At 41.6% G+C, this 11,412-nt stretch overlaps 2 protein-coding genes across 2 annotated transcripts; one reads left to right on the top strand and one right to left on the bottom strand.

Moving 5' to 3' along the window:
• Positions 1-1,973: 1,973 nt before the first annotated feature.
• LOC124995726 (Golgi reassembly-stacking protein 1-like) lies at positions 1,974-7,297 on the bottom strand. The gene is made up of 9 exons (XM_047568360.1): positions 6,861-7,297; positions 6,279-6,359; positions 4,952-5,155; positions 4,611-4,697; positions 3,883-4,013; positions 3,681-3,807; positions 3,511-3,598; positions 3,302-3,424; positions 1,974-2,973 (listed from the first exon to the last, which is right to left on the bottom strand). The coding sequence occupies exons 1-9, from the start codon at positions 6,924-6,926 to the stop codon at positions 2,693-2,695; spliced, it is 1,188 nt and encodes a 395-aa protein (XP_047424316.1). The 5' UTR covers positions 6,927-7,297; the 3' UTR covers positions 1,974-2,692.
• A 1,028-nt stretch (positions 7,298-8,325) lies between these two features.
• On the top strand, positions 8,326-10,775 carry LOC124995531 (elastase-1-like). Its single transcript, XM_047567943.1, has 8 exons — positions 8,326-8,398; positions 8,494-8,588; positions 8,666-8,772; positions 8,893-9,021; positions 9,700-9,836; positions 9,919-10,064; positions 10,462-10,611; positions 10,706-10,775. Exons 1-8 carry the CDS (start codon positions 8,365-8,367, stop codon positions 10,721-10,723), a joined length of 816 nt encoding a protein of 271 aa, XP_047423899.1. The 5' UTR covers positions 8,326-8,364; the 3' UTR covers positions 10,724-10,775.
• The last annotated feature ends 637 nt before the right edge of the window (positions 10,776-11,412 follow it).

Here is an 11,412-nt window from a genome sequence, read left to right as displayed (position 1 = left end):
TCCATACAATTAGAAGCAAACCCACACTCAGCTGGTAATGGCTGCATGAGATGAAAACAACTTCCTAATGATTTTAGACCCCTCAGAGTGACAGTCTTCTTGCATGAATGAATATAATTACGGCCTGTACATTGGTGGCCTAACACAGACGGGCACTTACTGAGATTATTCCCAGCCTCTGGTGTGCACACTGTGCAGAACACAGCATGACGCTTACATGCACCTCGCAGCATTTCCAAATATAAACACTACCTCGACAAGATATCTGTGATTAGGGTGGGAAGGTGACAAAACCAGACAATAGAAGTCTGGGAGTGAGGCGGGCAATTTGTGGCCACACAAATGAACAGGAAATAGGCTCTTTGTAGTGTTTAGTCTCACTTGTACATGCAATAAATATGTCCCTGATTTGCTACAGTGACTTTTATTTCACTTGAGCAGAAATATTTTCCTCAGCCTCCTATCTATACCTTTTCCATCTCTCCCATCCATCCCGGCCTCACCCCCCCTTTTATCATTCTCCGTAGTTATTCCCTCTCACAATTTGTCATGCTGCAACGATGCTGCCGCCTGTGAGCTGAGCCTCTGGGCGGTTGAGAAAAAGCCAAGCTGACAAGTGGGTTCGGCTGCGTCACAGTGTCCTTTGAAGCGGTCTCGGGGAAAGGGAGGAAAGGAAGACAAGGGATACAAGGCGCGTTCCTCCAAAAGGTGGGCCCCCCTTTACACTTCACCTCTCGGCTCCCTCCCGGCTCGCAGCTGCCGGCTCTTGCTTTTTGGCTGCTCCTTCAATCAAAAGCTGCCTTCATGTCGCAAACCTCACACGGAGGCAATGAAAAAGAGCTTTCATCCTGAGGGCAAATACAACAACCAAACGTAAAGCATCCAACGCTGCACTGAAAAGGTGTTCATTTCACTAGCTGGGGCTGTTATTAATATTTGTGGAATGTCGGCATTGCTGTTTTTAAATTTCATATATTCTTTTAAAATAATAATAATAATAATCTAATGAACATCCTCCTCATTTAAAATGCACTCACAGGTGTGCCAGAGGAAATCTCACTAACGAACACCACTCCATCACTCGGGCAGAAAAAGAAAACCCGTCTCCCTCTAGTCTTTCATCCCCCCACACAGTCTTTTCTCTCCCCTGATGCCCATCCCCCTCCTTCATCTGAGAAGTGGAGTGCCCTGGTAAATAATTGAGGCATATTTTCCTTCTGCTACTGTAGCTTCCCCCACTTAAAGGTTTTTGTGTTTGTTTTTTTAGCTTTTTTGCAAATCAGGTTTGGTGATTCTGACCTAGAATCAAAAAACGTGATGCAAATAGAGATATTAAAAAGAGGCTGAGGATTTTAATGGCTGCTTAATGTACGGCCTAGTGCATTTTAAGTATGGAACAGGAGAAACACAATTGAGCATATTACTGTATATTTTTAAATCAGTGCATACTTATAATTTAAGATTTGATTTTTCTAAGTTGTTCAATTCACCAAGTACATTAGGCAACCAAGCCTGACAGCCAGTGCTTAATATATGGTAAAGTACGATATATAGTTCTTGGTAACAAATATAAAGGAACGAATTATATGAAAGCTACAAATTATACATCATGTCACTGGGTCTGAGAGACGCCAACGTTGCCAGGTTTCTGTCTCTAACGTCCGTTCACTACGAGGTCAGACTAATAAATCCCATCATCGACCTTTTTAATTCCTCAGACGAGCCGTGATTACCTTTAAGAACATTGCATGGAAACGCCGCAGGAGTTCATTAGCAGCAGCAAATGTGAGACCCGGTCTGAAATAATTATCCGAGGCTGAAAAGATGTAAGCGTGCCAAGTCGGGAACCAGAGAGAGGCCGTTTGCTGACACCTGCTGTCTCAAAGCGTGAACACGAGAACGTGAGAAATCTACAGGTTTGCATGTTTTCATTTACAACTGATTTGTGCAAGTTGTCTTTTTAGCAACTTTCCAGTCTGATCATTTGATAAAAAAAAAGACAAACAAGATAACTGAAGGTTTTTTTTGAGCATCTTCTTTTTATAAATATCTTCAAATTTTCATCCTTCCATTGAAACCAGAAACAACTTAATTAAAATGGGTATAAAGAGAAAAAGAAAAACGCACACAGCTCACTCATTCACACCAATCAAGAGCCAAACTTACATATAAAAAATTAGGATTTTTCAAGCAAGACATGAAGGCATAAATGGTAAATACCTCAGATTAAAAACTACATGAGTACCCTCAAAAGTATAAATAAAAACCCTACTTCCAAAATGTAAAAAAAAAAAAAAAAGAAAACTTCATGATGCATCTGTTTGTTTTTTTTTTCCTACAGTGTTTATACTATTTTGGAGATGGTAACGGTTATGATATTTTTCTACCTTTGGCATTTTTTTTTTTTTTGTGCAAACAAGGATGTTACTTTAGCAGCAACTCAACATCCTGCATGACGTTAAAACAGCCTACGTTCATATTGCATCAACCATCTCTATCTTCTAGTCCTTCCAGTGAACATAACGACGTTCTTAAATGTGCAATTCAGCATGCAGCAGTGGCACTGGTGTATAAATAAACTTCATGGAAATTAAAAAGAGGTGCAGTGATTCAACTTACAATCATATGGGGAAGCTTTTTCTGCATCGTGGTGTGGTACTTAGCTTAAGAGTTTCTTGTTCTCTAGTCTCTTCTAACTGAGAGGTGCAGCGGGCTCCGCCATCTCCGCCATCTCCGCCGTCTCCTCCTCTATAATATGGGCTGAGGTCTCTGATTTAGTATCTTGCATCTCTGGGACACTTGTGACACTAAGGTTCTCCGTGGTGACTTGGAGGACAGCAACTTCATCTGCAGCCTCTACTTTTGGAGAGGTATTTGTGGTCAGGTCTGTGCCGTAAGTCTGCTGGGCTTCCTGGACGTCCGGTTCTCCTTCGCCCTCTGGAGACGAAGGCATTTGGTCGACAGATGAATTTTCTGCGAAGTTAAACCACAGGGTACGATTACACAGGTGTTTCATAATGAAGTTCCTGTTCTGTTATGCCAAAGATCTTGCTTTGACTTTAAACAAGGAAATTTGTCACTGCTTATTATTGAATAAATAATTATATCATTTGATCGGTGGAACTGACAATAATGCACCAACAAAGGGATTAAATGAACCTGCTACTGTGAGGCATGTTGACAGTAGCTGGATTTAACTGTGCTTATTTTTAATTTTTCCAGCAGGACAGCATAACGAGCACACAATAACAGATAATTGCTCTATTTAACCGGACGATTTGATCGCATGCAAAGTACTTACCGAGGCTGAACCGATCACCCGAGTCGTCTCCGTAATTAGCGTACATGGAGCTGTGGCCCTCGTCATTAGGGGAAACCACGTCCGACAGATTTAAAGTCATCCCTTCGGCGATGCTGGAAATATCTGGAAATGGCAAACGCCGGTCATTTAGCGGGAAAACGTGCAATATTCCAAAGAGGTCAAGGGGTCTACGAATAAGACGTGGTTACTTTGGTGTGCGGCCTGCTGTGTGGGTGAGACTACACCTTCGGCTTGATTCCAACTCGTCTCACTAGAAGGCTCGGGTATTGAAGGCACCTGAAGCGAGAGAACAAGAGATTAAAAAGACTCTACCAGAGCGCATTTCATAAATAAATAAAAGAGATGTGATAGCCTGTACTTCAGAGCGGTCAGCTGGCTCTTCACTGCCGCCAGTAACCATTGATTGATTCTTGTCCTGGGCGTCGGGCTGAGCCGGACGAGTGGGAATCCTGTGCAGGTAGCCATAGCCGATACCGCAGCCTAAGCTGAAAGAAGACATCAGACATTAAGCAAAGACAACACGCTGTCGGCTTAAATTATGAGACAAAATGAACTCCTACCTTCCCTCTCCACCCCACGCTCCATTGGGAGTGACCACTACCTCTCTGCACTGCTCAGTCTGTGTGTTATACACCAGCAGCTTCAGAGGTTTCCCCTCACTGACTTCAATCAGAGAAAAGAAATCCTCAGACTGCAGGGATCACACACACACAAAAAGATATTTTAGCATGATGTTTTAGTATTTAAATATACAGTACCGGTCAAAAGTTTTACAGCAACATGAAGTATCCTCTGGTATAGTTGGTCAGGGCTTCCTCCCTCACACAGCAAGATAATGACCCAAAACTTTACTTCAACCTTCAACCAGAACTACCTCAGGATTAAAACTGGATGGAAAACTTGAAAACGTGGAGTCTCTAGACTTTAACATCCATGGAGCTGGTTTGTGATTATATTACCACACATTTCTGGGAACTTCTGACCAATGTGGAATCAAAAACATTTGATTTCCACTTTAGAAAGAAAGAAGTGTGTTCACATGTTAAAGCAGCCAAAGATGGTAACTGTGATGAGTCCAAAGTTTAGAACATATTTTGGGTTATACGTTGAATCCTACTTCAATTGTTTATTTGATCTATGCTTTAATTTCACAGTATAATGAGACATTAAACTGGATACATTTCAATAAAAAAAATGAAAGAAATACTGGAGTGTTCAAAAACTTTTGACTGGTAGTGTATTTACTTCAAAAGTTAGAAGATTAAAAGTAGAAGACAAGAAATCTTACATCTTGCAACACCTGGTCAGCACCAACGATAAAGTCAATGTGCGCATTAAGGCCGGCCAGCGCTGCAGGAGAATTTGGTTCCACGTCCTATAAAAAGGTCAAAACCACAGTTTGAATCACATTAATTATGATTAAAATATAGTATTTTTATTTGGGAGAATCAAACACAAACATTTGTCCAAATATTTAAGTGTTAATTGGCAAGAATTACATGCAAATTAGCCACAGAATAAAGTGTGAATTTAATTTCCTTCTACCTTACAACACAATTTAACACAATCGGTTTCCTCCTGCTTAACATGAAGGTCCGCCAGAGGTCAATAAGAGCAGACTTGACTTACCAGGACGTGCCACACGTTCTCACTGGCTCCTTCAAAGCTGCAGAAGCGGACGCTCGCGCCCAGCAAACCCTGGCCCCCCCACATGTTACTGGGCGTCACCTCCAGCTCCCTCACCCGCTGGGTTTTAGAGTTGTACACTTCGAGTTTCACCGCCTTTTCCATATTGGCCTTCAGCAGGTCTTTCAGCAAGTCGCTTTCTTTATTCTGGGGGAAACAGAGGAATATCGCAGCTGTGACGGAGCAAAGATTGATTTTGTGTAAAAGGACATGAAATGAGATTACGGCCGGCGTGGAACCACTCTGGTTCCTGTCGAGGCCGTGATTCAAGCCCGGTGTTTATTGTGGGGAAAGAAATTGTGTGTCGTGTTGGGTTCGCAGGAAAACACGAAACAATAATAATGTAAAACACACCTAGGCAAAACAAAAGACACAGAGCTCAAATTTCAGTTGTCACGTTGCAAGAAAAACCTAGCTCTATATTAAAACTTAAGGTATAAGGCCTCAAAGGTCCTCTGAGGGATGGTACATCATGGTACGTCATGGTACATCCAAAAACAAAGGCTTAAAGATATGTCACCACTAATCCAAGCGACTTCTTCCGTCCTGCCTTATGCTGCACTGAAAACGAATGAAGGGGAAAAACAAAGAAAGATGTTCACCTGCTCTTGTTTTAGCTTTGTTTTTGGATGTGGACGACAGAGTTCACTTCTGGTGTTCAACACGACGAAGTGTCAGGTTGTGAAAACTCATGCAATTTTCATGCAAGTCATGGTACACCTACAATAATGCTGAAACAAAGACTATCGGACTCGCTTTAGATCTTTGAAGATGTTTCCTCACTTATGGAAGATTCTTGCAAATGTGAATGTCCCACAGATGTTAGAAAGTAAAAACTTGGAAGGGCATTGAAACTTCATCAAGAAACAAAACCTCTCTTTGTTAAATACAGTCTAAATTACATAAAATTAACTTTTGGTGTTGTGTTATATTATAATGCTGTTCCAAATGTCCGGGACCTTCCTCAACATTTTCAGCGACTGTCTTGTAAATTTTATTGCAAATTCCTTTTTGTTTACTTGTGTTACCTTTGTTTATTTGTGTTATCTTTGTCTCACATTTAAATTTGTTTGATGATCTAAAACAATTAGGGGTGACAAACATGCAAGAAAATAATAAATCACACCACTGTTTATGCAGTGACATGAAAATTAAGTCAGATGCATCCACTCTGTTATTTGATAGCCCACTTATTTGGAGCTATTTTTAGAATTTATTGCAGCGGCACACAAAATCACTGCTGACTTTAGCATCACAGGTGTTTACTCACGAGTCGGGTGTTTCCTATAGAGAGAATGAAGTCAAAGAAGGGCTCCAGGCCGGCCTTCATGGCGGGGGAGTCCTGCTGAACCTGAATTGAAAATAAACACAATTTTAGATTTGGTTTCAATGAGTTACATTGTTATCACCGCCCCCTGGTGTCCACTCGAGACACTGCAGCTGGTTCACAATTTTGGGGGGGGGAGCTCCACATTGAGAGGTATCACACAGCCGGCGTTTTCTCGCGTGGCGAATATATTACATAACACTCTACTTTTAATAACATGTGTATTAAATTAAGTGGCACGTAGACTTTCTGGAAAAGCAGAAAAGCCTGGACACGTGCCAAATGCCACCTCATCATGGGCGGACACTGCTAAAGCTGAGCAGTTTTACGACTTACTACCGATTAAACTGACAATAACCATGATGCTATTGATAGATAAACGACATTTCTGCTCAGGTCTAGCATAGTTAGTAAGTCTGTGACCTATAAACGATTAATTCGTAGCCAGTAATAATAAAAAAAAAAGGCGAGCTGCAGGGCACGAGGAGCACAGTATACATAACCTTGCACTACATTACAACCTACCCCATGGACGTGATATCCACTATTAGTTTCCCCGTCCGACAAAAACGAGCTCTGCGGCAACCCCATTGCCTTCAGCGGTTGCGTTGCACTGACACGGACTAAATGTCACTGAGGTAGACTTGTGTTAAGAAGTCATTACTGGAAGATGCACACCCGGATTTGAGCCAGCTAGCCCTTGACAGCTGAGGCGGGTTGACTTGAGTCTGTTTCCTCCTCGTGCATGCATGGTGGATGCGCGTTCACAGCAAAGCTCGTCCACGAAACGTTTGGCTGATATGAGCGTCATGACTCCACGCGAAAAATAAATACATATATAAATAAAAAAATAAAAAGTTGGCGCTTGGTGACTATCCTTGTCTATGATCTTAACCACGTCCTTACGAGCAAAACATTTCGTGGGCGAGCTGTGCTGTGTACGCGCGTTCACCACGCGCGCACACACTCTGACACGAGACCTCCGGCTAGACAAAGCTAATAAATAAAGATAGCAGAAAAATCGATCCAGAAAAGCAGAAGGCGGAAAAATAGATAGATAGATAGATAGATAGATAGATAGATAGATAGATAGATAGATAGATAGATAGATAGATAGATAGATAGATAGATAGATAGATAGATAGATAGATAGATAGATAGATAGATTGATTGATTGATTGATCACTCAGAAGCAAATATGAAAGATACTGAAGATATATGTAACCGGTGTAATTCTTTCTAATTTCTGAGAAGGAGGGAGGAGTAGCTTGCAATCATGGTCAGGTATGTAAACCAAAAAAAAAAAAAAATAATAATAATAATTACAATTATACAGTTGTATTGCATAAACCTTGTTGGACAGGTGGCATCTTATCATAGTACCACGATGGAGTTCACTCAGCTCCTGAGAACGACCCATTCTCTCACAAATGTTTGACACCTGAAATCAGTTATTCGGAGAGGTGAGTGAATACTTTTGGCAATATAGCGTATATTTGTATTACATTAATTAAATATCTGCATCTTGCTCATTAAATAATTATTAAAAGTGTTATCTTTCGACAGTTCGATATTAGGTCACGTAGCGCAATCTGAGGAACATTTTCTTCTTCACGTTGGCTGTTCATCTGTTTATCTATTGGGAACATTGTGTCTGGCTCCCACCTTTCCCAGATAGTGTGTCTGACTTCAGTGTGACCCCCCCATCCAAGTACTACACCTGTTCTTTTCCCACCATGAACCACCATTAGAAACACTTCACATCTCTTTCACTCCTACTAATATGATGAATACACTAATTATGTGCATATATCTGAATGGATTTTGGGGACAATCTTTTACTGTTTGTTCCACATTGGTCAGAACAACACAACATAGTTTAAAGTTGATCTGGAATAATTGACATGGATTGCTGATATCAGCGAGTAACTGAACCCCCAGCCTTATTTGGAAGAACTTTTTCAACGTCTTCCGGTGCCAAACTGATATGAATAGTTAAACACAAACCCCTTCTTGTCAGTGCTCCAACATGATCTGGTTTGTGGCTTTTCTGTCCTGCATTGGTAAGTTGCCAACAGTATTATTTTTTGACGACAGGGATATTGTGAACATAAACACAATGTTGTCACTCTGTCCTGTTTGTATTTTTATGCCAAAGGGCTGACTTGCGCTGAAGTGCCCTTCAACTATAATGTGCACAATCAGAGAGTTATAGGAGGCCATGACGCTACACCCAATACATGGAAATGGCAGGTAAAACTCGTTTTATTTTTTTATGACACTTTATGATTCAAATCTTTCACTTTTTCTGTGTCTCTGTTTGGTTTCAGGCGTCTCTGCAGTATGACTCATACAATGATGGTTCATTCTACCACATCTGTGGAGGCTCTATTGTTGATAGTTTCCACATCATGACAGCAGCTCACTGTATCCTCAGGTTTGGCCTCCGTCCAGTGCTCATCTGAACATGTAACATCCAAAAGTGCATTGTAATTGTCTGCCTGGCTGGATAAATGAGTGTAAAAAAACTCTTTTTTTTGTCTTATGTCTTTGTTAGCATGGATGCTAGTCTGTACCGGGTGGTGGTGGGTGAGTATAACCTGTATGAGTATGACGGCAGTGAGCAGTTCGTCCGTGTGGAGACAATTGTTGTCCACCCTGGCTGGACTGGTGACCTTGGCAACGGGTAAAGTGACGGCGCGTCGGGCCGCATCTCTCTTAACTCTTAATTCACATTTTTCCCTACATTTAGATGGAAATTAACTACTGCCTTTTCCCCTCCAGTTTTAAAGTTAGTTTGTCACCCATAAGGCTTTTATTGCAGTAAATAAGCTGCTGCTACAGTAAAAGATAGAAATGTAGTAAGAAAAAAAGAGTCATTCAGAAATGACTGAGTATCGTGATACTGTAATAATTGTAACATATCACGATAATATCATATCGCGATTAAAGCATATTGTGATAACTTTGTATCATGATAATATTTTATAGTAGTGTATTGTGTTAAAACCATATTATGATAGTACTGCATCATGACGCCAGGGCTGTTTTAAGACACTCTGGGGCCCCCAGGCAGGAGGCACCTTGGGGCCCCATTAAGGAGAGTGTCTAAGGGGGTATGATATGCACCAATATCAGCCTTCTCTGGGGGCCCCCTTCCAGCTCGGGGCCCTAGGCAATTGTCTATAATAATATTATTGTCTCATGAGACATATAATATTGTATTCTACTAATATTGTTTGATGACAGTACTGTATCATGGTACAGTCGTATTTGGATAGTATTGTATCACATATTATCATATCACACGGCCTCTGGTGATTCCTATACCTAGTAGGTGATTATGTTTTTATATTTCTCCCAGAAATGATATTGCTCTTTTGAAATTGGCCAATCCCGTGTATGACAACGGTTACGTGGCAATAGCTAACCTCCCCTACCCGGAACAGATGCTTCCTCATGGCTTCACCTGTTACATCACCGGTTGGGGATTAATGGATTGTAAGTGGACACGCAAACACACGTGCACTTATGAATGCACATGCACACCTTATATGCAAATTCTATTTAATTTCCTCCACAGACTCAGGGGGCGTTCCTGCCGTCCTGCAGGTGGCTCCCATCGCTGTGGTGGAGCATTCGGTCTGCTCCCAGCCTAACTGGTGGGGCAGCCTCGCTCTGAGACGCATGGTGTGTGCTGGGGGGGATGGAGTCACATCCGGCTGCCAGGTAGAGTAGACAACATAACCGGTTTTCTCGACCACAAATTAAAATACGTGAAACACTGTCTGTCTTTTTCCATTGACGTCGTGCACCTTATAGAGTAACAATAGTAGAGGATCCTGAATAATAGTGCTGGTTCTTATAACAAGGCAAAAGGGAACAGGTGAGATTTTTTAAATACCTGACATGTTTTGACTGTCACCCGCGGTCTCTGTCAAAGGCCTCTGGAGGAGACTGCAGGTGACAGTCGAATGTCAGGGATTTAAAAATAAAATCTTACAAATCTTAGAAGATGTTTATGACATGGTAGAGGATCATTCTGACAGCTGATCCTTGTGACCCAGAGAGGGAATGTCCTCCTTTGCCCCTTGCATTGTTTTCATCTTATTGCTATCTTTTGCAGGGTGACTCTGGAGGTCCTTTGAGCTGCTTTATTGATGGAGCTTGGAGAGTCCACGGTGTGGTCAGTTACGGTCCAGCCGGCATGTGCAACCAAGAGTCCAAACCCACTGTCTTCACCAGGGTGTCTTACTTCCAAGACTGGATGTACTCAGTAAGCCTCGTGAAACCTCCACGATTGTAACTGACTTATATGAACTTAGAATGTGACTTATGTCTAATTATTATTTCTTTTTGGTATTTTTCAGGTCATCCAGAGTCTATAGATGCTTTTTTTTCTCCTTCAACTGGAATGTGAAATAAACTCAATCCGTCATATGTTTACTTGCAGTTCTTAAATTAGCCAAAGGGTGGCGAAGGTGCATCATGTTTTGACTAAACAACACACTGAAGCAAATTTAGATGCATTTCTTGGCACTCCTGTACTTTCCCACAGTCTCTGAAATGCATGTTTTTTTTTTAATGCACGTTAGCCTGGCGTGCACACGGGCCACAGTTAAAGGCTCATTGGTTGAATAGCAACAAAGTGGGTACAATCATGATCTTCTGACCTCCCAAGCTGCAGCCTCAGATGATGGAAAAAATTCCTGAAGAGGTTGTTAACCCATGACCAAAGGGAACGGACATCTGTCACACTCAGAAGGCTAGTGATCCAAGGAGGTAAATCTTTTTTTGACGTTGTTGGAATCAGGGAATACGCGGAGATTCTTGTAATTTCCAGTTAACCAGAACCACTTCTTCTTAATTGTGGCCAAATGTGAGGAGGTATACGCACTCAGACTCTGCATTCCCCCCCCTCTGTCTGGAATTTGAAGCCATATGTTTGTGGTGGTAGTCAGGAGACTGCAGCATGACATCACATTAAGTGTTTTTCTCTTAACCATGGAGACCAGAAACCACAGATAAATTCCAGCGGTCTCCGCGAGAATCTAAAAATACTGCTATTTAATTAGAT

Source organism: Mugil cephalus, chromosome 18 (assembly GCF_022458985.1).
Source record: "Mugil cephalus isolate CIBA_MC_2020 chromosome 18, CIBA_Mcephalus_1.1, whole genome shotgun sequence".
NCBI classification, from domain to species: domain Eukaryota; kingdom Metazoa; phylum Chordata; class Actinopteri; order Mugiliformes; family Mugilidae; genus Mugil; species Mugil cephalus.
Note: the sequence above shows the minus strand (reverse complement) of the source record. Positions and strands in the feature narration are given on the sequence as shown.

Excerpts from the sequence above, each read along its gene's own strand:
- LOC124995726 (XM_047568360.1), bottom strand. The coding sequence starts at position 6,926 with ATGGGGTTGCCGCAGAGCTCGTTTTTGTCGGACGGGGAAACTAATAGT. Across the intron at positions 6,360-6,860 it reads GTGGATATCACGTCCATGGG|GTTCAGCAGGACTCCCCCGC; the intron begins GTAGGTTGTAAT and ends TTTTCAATTCAG. Across the intron at positions 3,808-3,882 it reads GCGTGGGGTGGAGAGGGAAG|CTTAGGCTGCGGTATCGGCT; the intron begins GTAGGAGTTCAT and ends GTCTTCTTTCAG.
- LOC124995531 (XM_047567943.1), top strand. The coding sequence starts at position 8,365 with ATGATCTGGTTTGTGGCTTTTCTGTCCTGCATTG. Across the intron at positions 8,589-8,665 it reads CCAATACATGGAAATGGCAG|GCGTCTCTGCAGTATGACTC; the intron begins GTAAAACTCGTT and ends GTTTGGTTTCAG. Across the intron at positions 9,022-9,699 it reads ACTGGTGACCTTGGCAACGG|AAATGATATTGCTCTTTTGA; the intron begins GTAAAGTGACGG and ends TATTTCTCCCAG.